The 16,696-nt window shown below is 40.8% G+C and overlaps 1 protein-coding gene across 2 annotated transcripts in view; it reads right to left on the bottom strand.

The window, feature by feature from the left end:
* rdgC (retinal degeneration C) overlaps nucleotides 1-16,696 on the bottom strand; it is a 31,928-nt gene that overhangs the window by 11,103 nt on the left and 4,129 nt on the right. For both annotated transcript variants that reach the window (XM_066290349.1, XM_066290350.1), the window contains 8 exons: nucleotides 13,011-13,138; nucleotides 12,479-12,575; nucleotides 12,278-12,429; nucleotides 11,926-12,093; nucleotides 11,037-11,203; nucleotides 10,843-10,879; nucleotides 9,963-10,112; nucleotides 491-571 (listed from right to left, as the gene is read on the bottom strand). In XM_066290349.1, coding sequence (XP_066146446.1) covers nucleotides 491-571; nucleotides 9,963-10,112; nucleotides 10,843-10,879; nucleotides 11,037-11,203; nucleotides 11,926-12,093; nucleotides 12,278-12,429; nucleotides 12,479-12,575; nucleotides 13,011-13,138 — 980 coding nt within the window. The remainder of the gene's footprint in view (nucleotides 1-490; nucleotides 572-9,962; nucleotides 10,113-10,842; nucleotides 10,880-11,036; nucleotides 11,204-11,925; nucleotides 12,094-12,277; nucleotides 12,430-12,478; nucleotides 12,576-13,010; nucleotides 13,139-16,696) is intronic.

The following is a 16,696-nucleotide window of genomic DNA, read 5'->3' as shown; positions in this document are numbered from 1 at the left end:
TCTCAAACTAGCTAACGCCCGTTTCGTGTTGTTACGCCACATCTAATCGACCTTTTACATTGTCAGACAGCGTAACATGCATATACATGGAATACTTTGTTTCTATCTCCGCAGGAGTCATTAAAGACTTTGAGTTTCATAAGACGTGGATTCCTCTTTCGGAAACTTCTCTGTCTTAAGTATGGAAATCTCTTCCAGAACTAAACGTTCAAGTGCAGCATAGCCGGTGTGCGATCCGATAGAGATTTAGACTAACGATTTGTTTGTTTTCCGTACGTATTTGTTTATTCAAATTCCGTTTATTCCGACGGTTCGGATTGCGGGAGCGCGTTTTTTTTTTTATTTTTTCCAACACGAAAAGAGATTTCCATAAAGCTCGATTTCGAATAATGATTGTATACCCCGATCGTGCCGGCCATCAGGACGTTTAAAATAATTTGATTTATGGGCAAAAGCACGATAATGTCGAATGATAAATAGCAGAACTCACCTGTTTCCATTCAACTTTATTAATGGCGTCCGCTCCTGGTGCTGAGCTGTCGCAGAGCGGCGGTCTTAACAGCGAAATGTACTGTGGAAAGGTAAAGTTTAATCAGTTGAAGAGGGATTTCCAGTCGTTGCCAGACCAAAAATAAGAAGGGAAGAAAAAAAAACGGGGCGAAAATCCGATCTTTCGAGGGGGCGGATGCGGGAGGGTGGGGAGTCTTAAGACGCGATTGCGACACTCGAGGTGGCAAATATATTCTATACGTCTGAGGCGGATTGCTCAATTTTCCTTTTATTACATTTGAAAGGGCGCGAGTAGGGGTGGTTGGAGGCGTGGAATTGCTCACTCTTCTCAGGTAAATATAAATGAAAAAAAGGTTCATCCTTTTGCTAAGGACTCCGACGACAAACCCTCGTTTCGGGGGCAAATTTGTCACCTTCTTCACAAACTATTAACAGTTAAATTAAATACATCTAAGGCGACTATGTGAAATGAGCGAAACACTCCGAAATCCCCCCCTCCCCCTAAATTACCGAGGGGTGACTCAGCTTCATTCCTCATATTCTGTCCGACATCAGAGCTGTTCCTCAGCGATTGGGAGGGGCACTGCCAGAGCGTCACGCACGTTTTACATATTCACCTTCTACGCGTTTCAGTTAACTGTAAATCTTCCCTTTACCGCTAATTTCTCCTTCTTGCGGACCACTTCTGCTTGAGGGTGCGGCCTTGTTCTCAAACAGAATAAAGGGAAAAAACTGCAAATGGGGTCAATATTTAAATACACATCAGTGGGTTTTAATTTTTTGAACCTCACGAGCGTGGGTAATTACGTTGAACGCATATGAATTCTCTAATTTAGACTGTTCGACGTACAAATGAATTTGTGCATATTTCGACATGATTTACTGCGAATTTTACCACGAAAACGCCACCCAATTTTTCTGCACGTATTGGGTTGTTCGATAATTAATGTCGTATTTTTTACGTTTTTTCAAAGGGAATATGCGTATATTAATAATAAACATTAATCAACGATGTAGTGGCCATCTTGGTGGATGACCTGTCGCCATCTGTCGGCAAGTTGGAAAGTTCCGCGTTCGAAAAAGCCTTGATTTTTAGAAGTAAAAAATTGATTTAACTCACTTTTAACGGCTCGATCGGAATCGAAATTTTTACCATTCAAATGATTTTGAAGAGAACGAAGCAAATAATAATCTGATGGCGCCAAGTCGGGACTGTATGGTGGACGAGGCATCAGTTCCCAATTTAGTTCCGATAATTTTTGACGCGTTATTAAAGACGTACGAGGTCTGGCGTTATCATGATGGATCAGTACCCCTTTGCGATTGGCGAGTTCAGGACGTTTTCTTTTGATTTCTTCGTTCAATTTCGATAGCCGACGACAGTAAACGTTCGAATCAATAGTTTGGTCTCTCGGAAGCAGTTCAAAATAAAGAATGTCCTTGTAGTCCCACCGCACAGATAGCAAAATCTTCTTTTGATGAATATCGGCTTTGGACGTCGATTGCGCAGGTTTATCTTGTTTGGTCCATGATGGTTTTCGGACTACGACGTCATCGTAGACAAACCATTTGTCATCGCCCGTTATGACTCTTTTTAGAAGCGGGCCGTTTTGGTTACGATTCAGCAAAGGATCGCATATGTTAATGCGTTGGGTGAGGTGAATTTCCTTCAATTCGTGAGGAACCCAAATTTGCTAACGTACCCAAGCTTTTTTAAATGCAGAGAAACGGTTAAATTCGTTATGTTCAACTCTTCTGCCATCTCTCGAGTTCTCATACCTATACAGAGTTGCCAATGTAGGAGATAAATGTATTTTTTCATTTTTTTTTATGGAACCCCATATATATCGCAACGTTTTTGTGTTCATTGAGAAATTCTGAATATCCTTTGTGTAACCTACCCACGTCTAAATTCAAGAGTTATTAAAATATATGCACAATATGGCAATTAAAATGGCCTGCTAGGTCGCTTGACCTTGCCCCTATGAACTTTTTTATGAGGCTGACTGACATATAGAGTGTATTTAAATAAGCCCAACAATATGCAAGAGTTAAAAAATCAACTCACTCAAGAAGTTTAAAAATACCTCCTTGAATGGTAAGGAAAATGTTTGAGGAATTTGAATTCCTGCTTGTCTACTCTCAGGAAGTCAACACTGCACAGTTAGAACATTTAATACATTAGATCGCACTAATTTATATTGTTATTTTTTAGGTATTAATGGTTCCATCGTTATTTCTGTTTTTTTAATTTTTTTAATTTTTCCATGAAATATAATCAGAATTTTTCAAAAAAACTCAAAAACGTTCACGGGTTTCCATAACAAAAAAAAATCAAAAGTACATTTACCTACTACATGACTAGCCCTGTATACATGTCTGTCACGTCGAACAATACACAACTAAAAACAATACTTGACGTGTTCCAACATTTCCCTGAAAAATATTCCCTTCAATTTTTAACGAATTTATGCGGTATATTTGTTCCTCTATGTATAATGCTCTTTGAGATGCTTTATGAACCTTATATTACATCGAACGGATATGAATTCTCCGCCTAGCAGGATGCGACATACACATGGAATGTCACAGATTTTTATGTATTTTACTTCGAATTTTGGCGGCAAAATGCCATCAAAACTGGATAATTCAAGTACGCTTCAAAAGTATGGACACTTTCCATCGTCACTGTGTATGAATCCTCTCAATTCGGTCCTTCGAACAACCGAGTGACGCTACTCGGCGACGTGACAAAGTGATCCGTTACCGGAAGTTCTAAGGGCCGCCTTATTAACATGCTGTCAACATTAACTGCAAGCGAATTTTCACGGGCACGTTGAAATAGAGAAAGAGACTGGAATGTTCGGCAGAACTCCATGGAAACTAGCTTTAGGTGAAAATCGGCAATTCGGGATGCGACCAATGTAACCTAATAAGTCTGTTATTTCGTACGGTGGACACTGACTTTGTAACGTAAAATTAGTGATTTTTAATGCATGGGGGTTGGGGGGGAGGAGTGAAAGCGAGCTGTTTGGGTGTTTTAAAACAAAGATGAGATGAGAGGAGACACACAAGGAAAGACGATACCGAAAATTATGTCACATAGCCGACTCCTCGGAGAGCGGGAGGCGGGGGGAGAATGTTAGAATGATTTATGCATTAACCGATTATAATAGAGGAACTGTAGAAAAATACCATTTTAAGGCTGAAATATAAAATTAAATGGTTGTCCAATTGATCTAAGTCATCGAGACATCTACTCGTGGCCATTAAAAGGGCAGTGACTCCACTTCCACGATTTTTAGCACGTTTGTGTCCGTAATAGAGCAATAATTTAGTACTATAAGGGTGAACCGTAATAGTCTTCAATACCGCCGACAAATCTCCAGCCGGCCTTCATCCAATCAATTTTTTCCAAAAAAGGGACACGCCCGTTTTTTGCCACTTTTCAACATCCAAACGCCGATATCTCGAAAACACGCGGAGTAGTTGCCTCATAAAAAATACCTAAGATTGATCGCCCCGGAGCGATTTCCAATCCTGTATCAATCGCTTTGGAAAATCTCCTATGGTTTCTCAGATATGTGGGCGCTTCGCGACGCCGTTTCTTGCAACTTTATGAGGGACAGTAAAGGAGGTTGCCAAAAGAGCCTGCAGCGCCTCGCGACACCCCCAAATCTCGTGGCAATCCGGTCAAAACGGGATATACAGGGTGTTAGCGAAACAAGTTTCGTAAATTTAACCGATGATGGCGAAAGCCATTTTAAACAAAATAGTTGCTCGAAGACCTAATAGGTTTTTTCCAAAAAAATATGTTAACGTTGGAAACCGAAAAACTTTGACCAGCTTCGAATTTGAGTGAAATGCTCAAAAACCTACTTGACAGGTGTTAGTTGTTTGACGTGTAACGAAAAAAGTTACAATTGCTCAGCATTAATATGGCTCAAAGCAATTTAAAATTAATAATACGACTCACCGGTAAAAATAACCTTAAGCGGCAACGTCGCTCTGAACTCTGGACACCTGACCCTTTAAAGGGCCGCCCCACTTAACTTTGCGGGTGAAGCGATAAAGGATCGGATGCGCTGTAAACAGGTCAGTTCAGGTTATTTACTGCGTCAATATCTGAGTTGCGTAGCCATTTGCGTCACGTTGCTCTGTGGTCATCTGCATTTTATCGCACGCCATCCGACATGTCATCCCGTACGAAGACGCATGGCACCGTGGACAAGTGGCGTCCATCGGAGTCCAGCGAGATGGGATAAGATGAAACCACCCTTAACTTTCACATTTGTCACGAACTGCATGTTGTTCCACTCTTTTGATATTTTTAGTGCGAGCTCCTTCTTAATCCCAATGCTTCCTCCGGCATTACGCTCGCCACCTCACCCTCCACCAAGTTAATTCGGGTGAGCCGCACGTGAGTTCATTCCGAGTCATTAACAGTACTCACGTGAAAATGTACTTTTGACGTTAAGTTGTCATAATTTTGAAGAAAGATGGATGGGGAGAAATGGCCCCAACGATTGGCCTGCCAGTTCTCCGGGTCTTAGATCCTTTGACTTTTTCTTTTGAGGTTTCATGAAAAATTTCACCTACGCTGCTGAAATTTGGATGAAAATTAGTCACGGCGAAATATTTTCGCCACCGCTGATCGTATTTGGAATATGCCAGGAATTTTTGATCGTGTAAGGGAAAATGGGTTAAAACGCCGTCGTCGTGCACAGACTCAAATGGTGAACATTTCGAACATTTAATTTAGTAAAAACAATAACAAATTTGCGTTTTCGATGGTGATGCGAGCGGCGTAAAGTGCGGAACGTACCAAATGCTGATTAAAGATAACTACGATAATTTACAGGTAAGCGGCTTTCCCAAAAAAATATAATAAGAAACACATAATGGCCGCATGTTAACTATAAAACCCGTTGGACCCAGAGAACCCGCGTAGATGCTCCATATCTAGTTTACGCTTCTGCGCGGAGAGGTATCAAAGTAAGCAGAACGCGACGTTGTCAGTTCTTAAAAGATTCTTTTTGGTTTTCCGTGGAGATGGTTGTATCTACGTCCCTCGAGATAGGGAACTTTTCTGTTAATTAAAACGATGTTCTCCGTCATTGGTTAAATTTACCAAACTTATTTCACTAACTCCCTGTAATGACTGGCACAATCCTCGGTAGTTATAATTTACAATTTACGGTGATTGCAAAGACATTCCCTTTTCAATCCGCTATGGTAAACGATAACGCCGTTCAGCACAATGCAGACCGTAAATTTCGGACGCTCTCGCCGGAAGGGATTTTATATGGATCGTGTCCGGAATGTCTGGATATAAAGCTGACTTATCCGATGATTTGCCACGAGAAACGGATAAAACAGTCCGGCATCGGACCATTAAAGTTTTTAATTCGCAGGAACAGGCTCGGCCCTCAGTAGTTTTCTTCGTTAATTAGTTTTCAGAGCGGAGTTTATTGTTTCAAAACCAATCCATTTGTTGGCTTTGCTCGAACTTCCCGGTGGATTGTCAATTTTGAAGAGTAAATAGAGTTGCTCTAGGTGCGGACACTTTGCTTTTTGCCGCCGAGGGAAATTCCCCCTTTCTACAGAGAAATCACTTTAACAGTTGAAGTCGGACTCAATTTTATTAAGCAGTATCGAGAATTCAGGCCCGTTTGAGACGTAGGATTATCGATTATGTTAAACCTTCTTGAGCTTTAATCGACGAACATCCGGCTGAGATGAAAGCCTTTCAGGGGTGAGGGGACAATGACTAACTCGATCTCATAGATAACCGAGTTATCTGAATGCTCTAACATTTAATGTGATAAACTAATAGAGGTTATCCGTTTCAGGTCGTCCCTGCGAATCTCCGTTACCGTAAAAAATGTGAGATCGGGTGAATTGGGGAAGAGTTGCGCAATTCAACAAACGACTCTATAAAAATCAAATTTTTTTTGTTTTTTTCTTCGGTTTATTCGGCGGGCCCATTCAAAATCGTCCCCTTCTGCGACGCGCCCATGTCCAATTAATCGAATGGGGACAGCTCTAGTGAACGCGCCGGCCAATGGACAGGGTGTCCACGCGAAAAGTCCCGCCCTCCCTCTGACTTTTTAACATATTGAAATGGCAAAAAAGAATCCTAAAAAAAGCACCTGAAAGTTCATGTAGTTTTTCAAGATAGGCAGAAGTTTTATACAGAATGTTTGATAAACGCGTGCCAACCTGACGTTTCATTTTATGAAATATTAAGCATTACTTTTTTACACCACATATGTAAATTCTGCGTTTTATTCCGAATTCAATGATTATATATATATACAGGGTGGTCCAATAAGAGTGCCTCGGACGATTGCGGCTTTATTAATAGCTTTGATGGAAAATTGTTTTTACACTTATATATGTGCGACCTTATAAGGCACATTTTAAAAATATTGCCATTTATACGGGGTGCGCAAAAAAAGATACAATGCAAACTTACATTTTTCTAAATCTAACACCTTACATTTTTTTTTTATATTTGAAATTAGAAGAAAAAATAGTAAAAGTTTGTATAACGCTCAGCAAGTCCAAAACAAATACATCTTGAGCAAATTAAAGAAATGCAAAAGTGCAAGGGTCAAGAAAAATTTTTTATCTACGTAAAATGAATGAATTAATTATCGTTTTTTGACCGGTACGTCTTAACAACAGATACTTCTTCAAGTTGAAAATAGTTCTCTTGAAATTTTATACACAGGGTGAGCAAAAATATTGTTTACATATATGTATATCATACTTCAAATTTTATAAATTTTGAAATGTTTCCAAAAATTTACTGTCGTGTAACATAGTTTGCTGGCAATGTTCTACGAATATATCTTGTTTATCTTTGAAAAAAGTATGGATGATTGTCTAAAAATTAAATTCAATAGTTTATTGCGTTTATAAACAATATTTACTATAAAAATGATATATACTGAAGACGAAAGATGCTAAATTTTGTCAATTTAGTTAAAATATGAGAAAAATGTTTCAAAAGATATTTTTTATTTTCGAAACTCAATATTTAATTTTCAAACCAACAGGAATATAATTAATATTAATAATTACCATTGAAATTAAATTAAATTGAATGCATTGACAATAACGCAGAATAAACTTATTCCTTTGTTTCTGTTATTATTTTATAGGTATTATTCAACGTTCCTTTCACCATGTGAAACTCATAATCGATATCTTTTTTCCAAATTCCGTAGGCATTTTGTTAACATATCAGTTCGATTGATGTCATTTATTATATTTGACACTCTTTTTTCCATCATCATTATAATAATAATAATAATAATAATAATTGTAAAATTTGCGGTACGTCCTATGTATGTACCTGTATACAGTCACCTACAAAAGTGTTCGCACAGCCAAAAAAAAATTCTGTAAACCATAATTTTCGATTGATTTTATTCCCATTTAGCATAATTAAAATTCAAACTTAAACTCAGTTTACGTGTTTGAGCAACTTTTGAAAATTAATTTTTAGAGAGATTTTCAGGGCCTTAAAAAACTCCCTATGGGAAATTCCTTGTGCGGTGAAAATTTTTCAATATGGTTTGGATAAACTTGTAGAGGGGATGTTTCTACATATGTCCCGAAAATTTGATCAAAGTCGAACCGTAAATAAGGGAGTTTTTGCCTTTTAAAATCGCCAAGAAGTGACGGTTTTCACCCAAAATAATGAAATTTAGATATTTTTGACAATTTTAAAAGGCTGTAACTCCTTTATTTGTGGTGCGACTTCCATCAAATTTTCAGGATATATGTAGAAAAACCCTCTGTACAAGATTATCCAAACCATATTGAAAAATTTCCACCGCACGAGAAGTTTTCAAAACGGAATTTCATTTAAAATCCTGAAGAGCGCTCTAAAAATTAAATTTTCAAAATTTGCTCGAACACGTCAACTGAGTTTAGATTTGAACTTTCATTATACAAAATGCGAACAAAATCCACCCAACATTACGGTTTACAGATTTTTTTTTCCCCTGTACAAATGCTTTTTTGAACCACTGTATATCGTTGAGTTCGGAATATACCGCAGAATTTAAATTTGTAAAATAAGTAATGCTGAATTGTTCAAAAAATGCAATATTGGGTTGGCACATGTTTATTGAATACCCCATATAAAACTGCTGACAATCTTGGAAAACTACATGAATTCTCTTAAGCATTTTTAGTAAAAAAATCTATTTCAATATATTAAAAAATGGGAGGGGAGGGGGGGGGGAGATTTCGCGTGGACACGCTGTACGTCTCCATAATGCGAATATCCCAATTGGGATATACTTCAGGCAAATAATCGGCGACTGTCCTGACGTTAGGTGGCGGAGCACCACCTTGCTGGAACCAAAGGTTGTTCGAGCCGTTGAGACAAATGACGCGGTCCACAAGATAAGTGTTTGCAAGTGCGAATACCAATTTGCGGCCAAATTGTCTTTGTAAATGTATAGTGATAACAATAAACCAAACTAACCAGCCCATACGTTTAGTCCGGATCGTGCTTGTGTCCGTGTGTATTTTCAGCGGTCCAGACATGTTCATTTTGATGACCGCACATCTCTGGGTTGGTAAACTCGCGTTCGGCCGGGAATATCACGTTGGAAAGTACAAAATGGCGATTTGGCTCCAATAGTGTCGTGAATATCTCCTGAACACTCAACGGACAAGGCTTTAGTACTATGAATTTTAAGCGGCGGTATTTACATTTCTCAAGACTCCCCCCGCCCTGCCTGATGAACTCGGCTAAATTGCTGTGACCGAATAGAAAATCGTTCCAACTTGGTTGAAAAAGGCATTTTGTTACCCTTTTCAAGTCGAGAGGTCGGCCAGACTGAACTTTAACGTGCAAAAGAGACAAAAAGCTTCATTCAAAAATATGTGAAGATTCAAATTGGGGCAGATAAGAAAAACAAAAAACTGAGGATGGTTGTCAAAAATCGAAACGTCACGCTTTAAATGTGAAGTAGTCACACTGTAGAAGACATAGAGGCGCAATGATGAGGCGTCGGTTATTGTGAATCATCTAATCGTTAATGGTCACCCTGATTCTCATGGTCGGGCTCCAGAACCGGTGGTCCTGTATATGCGGCTGGTGCGCACCATAAAACCGACGTCATTATACAGGGCGGTCTATTTAAAACAGCCCACCTGAAATGTCTCGAATAGATTTTTTTTTCTTCAGAAAACCCCGAGACGCGTCAATTTTTCTTTTAATGGGGACATTTTTGGATCATAAATTCGTAGGTGTAGAGTCATCCCCTTAAACGGCTTGCCAACCCCATCACGAATCTTAAATGATACGGGGGGGCAAGTGGCACGTTGACACGTCTCGGCATTTTCCGTAGAAAGAAATCCCGTTCAAGATACTTCAGGTGGACCGTATTTTGATGAACCACCCTGTACACCGCCCACGTACCAACCTTTTCCCTTTCGAGGCTGCGAATCATTTCCAAATCGGTGGTATCCGAAATCCCTCCATGGACTATTAAGACTCGATTGTTGACGATGGTCCCAAGTGGCAGCCATCGATACACGCTCTCGAACAATTTGAGGATTCGCTCGTGGTTTTTCTGGAACAAAACATCATTCATTGCCGGTCATCACATCGCGTAATCAGACCTAATCAGCTTAACAAGGTCCGCGGGTGACGGAGCGAAAGTAAAAATTCCATCCCCACAGGAGATTAATTCCGCCCTAATGGGATCAAGTTTCCATTTTCCGGACCTGGTAGTGTTGCAAGCGATTAAGCCCGTTGTGTACTAATAGGACCTAACTTTTGACGAGTTAGGTAATGCTGTTTTAACGCCCCCGTGCTTGATGCTATTTTAAAGTTCCTTTCCGTTCTTTCCTTGATTGATGTGTGTGCGTGCACAAACGAACATTCTCAAGTTAACTATCATCAGATATGTATTCTACGTAATCTGGAAATTGATCCTTTTTTAATTACGCAAAGTGTATTTCGTCATCGGCACTCGACCCGCAAGGCACACATTCTTGACATCTTGGCGAATGCGAAATGATATAACATCTGTTTTGCCAAAGTTAGCACCAAAGTGGAGCTTTCACGCTTTTAAATCGATACGCAGTTGCTCTCTCCGCACAGTTCAGCGATCGCATTCAAACGGGGGTTGGGAGGTGTGCTGAAGCGAAAAGCCCCAACGTCACAAATTACGCTAATTGGCTTAAATGGAGACACTTAATCGCATTCGAATGAAATCCTTAAGTCAAATGCTCCCCTAAAGGGCCGTTACTCCGACAACAAATCTGTAATGATTGTATTGAAATGCGAACTTTGCTTACCCGATATTTGAGCTGGATCTCCCTTATAAAGCCGTATCTAAATAAAAGAAATTTTAAGGGCGTACATGTATGCCAGTCATTAAGGGTGCGCCAATAAAGCAGTCAACGTTGCTGACGAAACGCTGCTTGAGTTTTTCATCAGCGCACCCTCCCAGGTCGTGTCTAACGAAAATTAATTGAGACCCATTTTTTACCTTTGATTCATGATGTGGTCCTCGTGGTTGCCCCGGTTCAAGTATACGCCCCCGGGGAAAGCTATGAGACAGAGCAGTAGCACTAAGATTACCTCCAGTCCCCTTTTGCCGCGATCGACGAAGTCCCCGTTGAAGATGTAGGGATTCTCAGCCGACGGAAGCCCGTTCTAGGGAAAGGGGAGGAAAACTCCTCTAGGTCGAAAATTGCGGAAAAGGGCGCAATACCGGTTAATGTGCAAACGCTTTTTTGGGGCCCCTTTCGCATGGCAGAAGTAATATCCTCGTTTTATTTACAGTATGGAGGCTCTCAGTTCTCCAGCGTCGGCATGCAAAGTACATGCATAGAATACGCTTAGCTCGCGAACATGAGGCATGAACGGCCATTGCCGCAGAGAACTGCGAGCTTGAATTTTACTACGTAAATACGTAAGAATTTCCCATTTACAGCCATGAAACAATGCAAAAAAAGGGGACGTTCCATAAATCTTTCGAACAAAAAAGCTCTCAACTAAACTAAGTTCCCTAATGTTTTCTTTTGGTTCTGAGGCCGGGATCAAAAAGTAATTTTTAAAGGAGCGGAAGTGCGACAAGGAAACGTGGGTAGTGCCGTTTTTGTTGACTTTATGACTGAAGCGGATATCCCCCTCGTCAAAATTCATCGGCTTTAAGTGAAGTGTTTCCTGCTCTTCCTCGATATAACAATAAAAAAAAGTCGTGCCCTGCAGGAAACATTTTCGCCGCGAAGGGGCCCGCACAAGGGCGGCGTCCATCTGAAGGAACGGCACTTGTGGCGTGGTCACCATGTAATGACGCGCCATCAACTTATCGTTACGCTCGAAATCATTGACCGATTTTGCTGCCCACCAAATCTAATCGGAATGAGCTGTACCTTGTGAAGGATGACGAGCAAGTCGTCGAACTTTCCATGTAAGTCCCCACACACTGTAATTTGTTTGGAAAGGGCGGTCGAGACCACGTTGATATTGGGCAGCTTCCGAAGGGTCGTTATGGCCCTTCGCAGGACGTCGGCTAGGACCTTCGGGGGCAATCTGTAATGCTGGAAGGAAATTAATTACTACGCGCAGGTTCCGGCCCCGGAGACTACGAAAATATCCCGAAAACGTGTGCGGCCAAGTTTTGATATCGGCGAAGCCTTTTTGTCACAACCCAACGCACTACTTCACTTTAATATTAATTAGTTTTGCGCCTATGTCCCATTCCTGCATGCGGCAATTACTCACTCGGTGCTTCCTGAATATTTCAATCAGCTGCGTGATTTTCTCCTCCGTATACGGAAACTCCAGCCCGAAGTGCCTTAAGGCCTTTTTGTCTTCTTGGTCGTATGTGAAATCCTCCTCTGGGGACTCGTCCTCAAACTCCAAATCCAGGTTATCTGATTGAGGGAAAATTACTCCAAACTCTTTACCGCACAAAAATACTACCGAAGGAGGAACATCTGCTGGGCCCTTTGGAGTTGTAGCCGTCCCTGTTCACAGCTTGCGGTATGTGTGTCAGGAGGGCGTTGAAGAAGTTGTACAGCTGCAAATTGCACAGTTTTAAGGCTGGTTGGGACAATGGTAGTTGTGCGATAGTTGCTGCCGCCGCGGCAGCAACTATCGCGCAACCATCTTGGTGGCCGGCGTTGCGCTGACGCGCTATTCCGTACGTGTAAGTGGCCGGGAGTTGCGTCACGATAGTAGGTAGTAGGTATCACGGCTACTATACCTCACACACGCAAGATCGAGACGGTGATAGTTGTTCTCTTTCTGAGATCGAGTGAGCTCAGTGTCTCTGCACGTTACTAGTTATTACAATTATCACAACGTTTGACACGCAGACCTCAGACTCTCCGCGACACGTCTACTGTTGCGACTCAGAAGGGCAAGGAATGTCTCGACTTGCGCGACTTTCACGAAAGGAGGATCGTCGCGGAAATTATCCCAATTCCCTAATTATCCAGTTTTCTAAACTGACCTTAACCTGATCCTGCTCGCCTGCGTATTCCAACGTTTGGAATATCGTCCATGTGTAGCGCCTCCGGACTTCCAGCCGTGCCATGTAACTTCGATACCATTTCTGGATGAGAAGGGACGCCTTGATGGCTGGAACAAAGCTTAGTTTGAAGTGGCGGAAGTTGCCCTAAAAAAAGTTGATTTTTCCCAATGTAAACAGCAACCGATAAGTCAATTCCGACTCTCTCAGGAATGGCGTTCCTCCCGGCTCCGAACTCGTGAATTTGATATAATCCCCGTCGTTTCATTTTGCGGAATATATTGCAGCGTGTCCCGCTTTGTTAAATTTATAGGTTACCATTACTCGTAACATTATAATGAGCAATGAAAAATTTATGAGCTTAACTTTGCATTAATCTTAAAACGTGGAGCCTGGGTAAATACCTACACAAATCGATTTAAAGCCATTTTTATCACCGACGAAATCCGTTTTGAGTCTAAGCTAATGGCATCAGCTACTGAGAGCACGACCTTTATTTATCCTTTATTTCATTGGGTAGGGCACAGGTTATCTTCGCAGGAACCCTGAATCCCTTTTTTTTTTTATTATTTTTATGGCCAATATTTAAGGAGGAAGAGCCGGAATTTGCGACCTTCCCTCTCTACGCAATTCTTTCCTCGCCAGAGTAAACACTTTTATTGCCTTTATTAAATCTCCCCAGTTATTAATTTTTAGCCCCCAACTTATTAAGCCCGACTCCGTACTTTTATATCTCCGGCGGTTTCATTCGAAAATTAAATTCATTGTTTGGCGACTGAGGCCAGTTTAGAGCAATTTCCACTGGGGCATAAAAAAAAAATTTGGCAACATTTGACGACTCGATAAAATATTGTTGCAGTAACGTAGCAACATTGCGCAATGTTGCCGCGTTACCGTTGCTACGTTTTTTACGGCGCCATCGGCCGCTGCCGGCAGGTGGCGCTGGCGGAGCATTTTCCTGCAGGCCCAACGCGCTTGACGTGGACATTTCCAATCTCTGCCTGCGTTGGGATGAACTGAACTGAAGTGGTCTAATAGCGTCCGATCTTTGGGGTCCTCGAGTTAATTAAACCCCTAGCCGGAATGGGGTGTCGATCCCATCAAATTTGTCCTGTGACTGTTTCAGTTTCGTGGACGACTCTTTGAGCTGTCAAAGCTAAGGCAGCTTTTCGGATATACAGTGCGAATCTCTGACTGGGAACAAATTCAGTAAATCAAAGACAGTTTTTTTTTCGGAAATACGCTCGGACGTCTCTGTTAGTACTTTGAATCGAGCCATTTGGGATGTAAGAAAATTTTATACAGCATGTCCCAAATTAAGATATGACATCATCGACTATCTTTTTTAAATGGCAATCCTATTTTTTTATTGGCCATTTTTAAAGGATTCGTCAAGTGATACATGCGCACAAAATGCCAAATTTTAATTCCTTGTCGTTTAAAAGGTGTTTAACAAACATGTGTTGCTCTGCTTCCTGATCCAGTTGAAACCGATGTCCCGGATAGAAGCATCTGGTTTCACTAAGACGGCGCGCTTTCTCCTCTCGCAAAACCTGTGTATCTGGATTATGTATTTCCAGGCAGATGCAATTGGTGGGAGGGGACGCTTTGAATGGCCACCCAGGTCTCCGGATTGAGCACCTATAGACTACTTCTTGTCGGAGTACTTGAAGAGCAAAGTTTTAAGACCAAACCGGAAAATATTGAGGACTTGCAAGAACGAATGAGACAGAAATGTAGGCTAATTTCCCTCGGAGTAATTAGAAATGTTCGAAACGAGCGTCGGTCCCGTTCAGGGTATTGTCAGTTAGAAAATGTACATTTTGGGCATTGAGGAAAAATTATTGAGTTAAATTGGATTTCGTCGCTTTTTGAATTAGTTGACGTTTGTCAAATATTTTTGAAATGACAAATAAAAATTTGGCATTTTGTACGCATGTGTAACTTGACATGCCTTTTAAGTATAGTCATAAAAAATTACTATTTCAATTCAAAAAAAGAGCCAATCACGTGATATCTCAACTTTGGGACACGCTGTAGAAAATTTTCTTGCGTCAAAACGAGCGCAGTTCAAAATACAAATGGACATGTCCGAGCATATTTCCGAAAAAAAAATCGTTCCACTTGCTGAATTTATTCCAAGTGAGAAACTCGCACTGTATATGGGTTTTTGGGATTTTTTAATATGCCAATTCCGCGGAAGGATTGTTAAAGGGGAGGGACCACTAAGGGGCGCAATTCAAAGCTAAATATCAGTCAGATTAGTTCAAGTTCATAATTCTCAACACTCAACAGGTGAGACGTCAATTGTGAGCATCAAGTCGAGCATTTTTTTAATCACTTAATTCTCATTTTTACTCGAATGGAGCAGCCGGTAAAAGTATCAAAACACTTGACCTGATGAATATTTATATTGCTGTGAACTTCCCACCATTATGATTCAAAGCTGTTTGCATTATTCCCCATAAAACTAATAGGAACTAGAACTTTTCCGTTTAATTCCCGGAAATCTACCAATAATAATAGAGCTGTATTAGCTTCTGCGAGTCGAGTAAATGTTTGACGTTCTGCTCGGGAACACCACTCGAACTTTATCTATCCGATAAAGCACTCTTTAACATCTGTATCACTTGGTTAGTATCCTGGATTAATTGGGTCACCAGCGAGTCCTATTCCTTCAACCCTGAAAAATCATCTGGATTGGGGATAAACCAAACCGAAAAATAGGGCTGAGAGGTGCACAAAGGCCCGGAAAGATAATATTAATGATCCAAGTCTATCACAGCAGTGTATCTCGTGTTGGCCACAAATGGCGGAGCCGGCAGCTATATTTATTTCTAACCCTTTATGTTTGTGTGTAGTTCCCCCTTATCGGGGGATCATCATGCAATAGGTAATGCGACAACATCTATATATATATATAACTTCGCAAGAATTCGTGTGTCGCATCCTTGCAGATTATGTACCGACATTTTTAAAAAGCGGTGCGACAGCACGGAAATGCATTTTTGCAAGAGCTTGTGCATCATATCCTTCTAAGTTATGCACCGAAAATTTCAAAAAGCGATGTGACGTCGCCTTAATTTCGGTTTTCAAAAACGTGTGTATCGCATCCTCGCAGATTATACGATAAAAACTCATAGGCAATGCGACAATGCGCAAATAGAATTTCGTAAGAATTTGTGTATCGTGTCCTCTCAGATTATGCACGAAAATTTTCATAATGCGATGCGACATTGCCTAAATATAGTTTTACAACAACTCGTGTGTTACATCCTTAGAAATTATGTAACAACTTGCTAAAAGTTCGTATGCAGGGTGTTAGTGAAGTAAGTTTCGTAAATTTAACGAACGATAGAGAACATCATTTTTGAACAAAAAAGATCCTCGTTATAGGGGATGCACATACAGCCGTTTCCCCGGAAAACCAAAAAAATTTCTTTTAAGAATTGACAACGTCGCATTGTGCTTAGTTCGATACCTCTCCGCGCAGAAGCATGGACTAGGTGTGGAGCATTTACGCGGGTTTCCTGAGTCCTATGGGTTTTATAGTCAAAAAAAGGAAACATTGTGTGGTCCTTGTTTTATTGTTTTGAAAAGCTGCTTATCTTTAAATTATTACAGTCATCTTTAACTGGCACAACATACATATTCTGCGCCAGTCATAT

Source organism: Euwallacea fornicatus, chromosome 15, assembly GCF_040115645.1.
Source record: "Euwallacea fornicatus isolate EFF26 chromosome 15, ASM4011564v1, whole genome shotgun sequence".
Taxonomy (NCBI): domain Eukaryota; kingdom Metazoa; phylum Arthropoda; class Insecta; order Coleoptera; family Curculionidae; genus Euwallacea; species Euwallacea fornicatus.
This window is presented reverse-complemented; position numbering and strand designations above follow the sequence as displayed.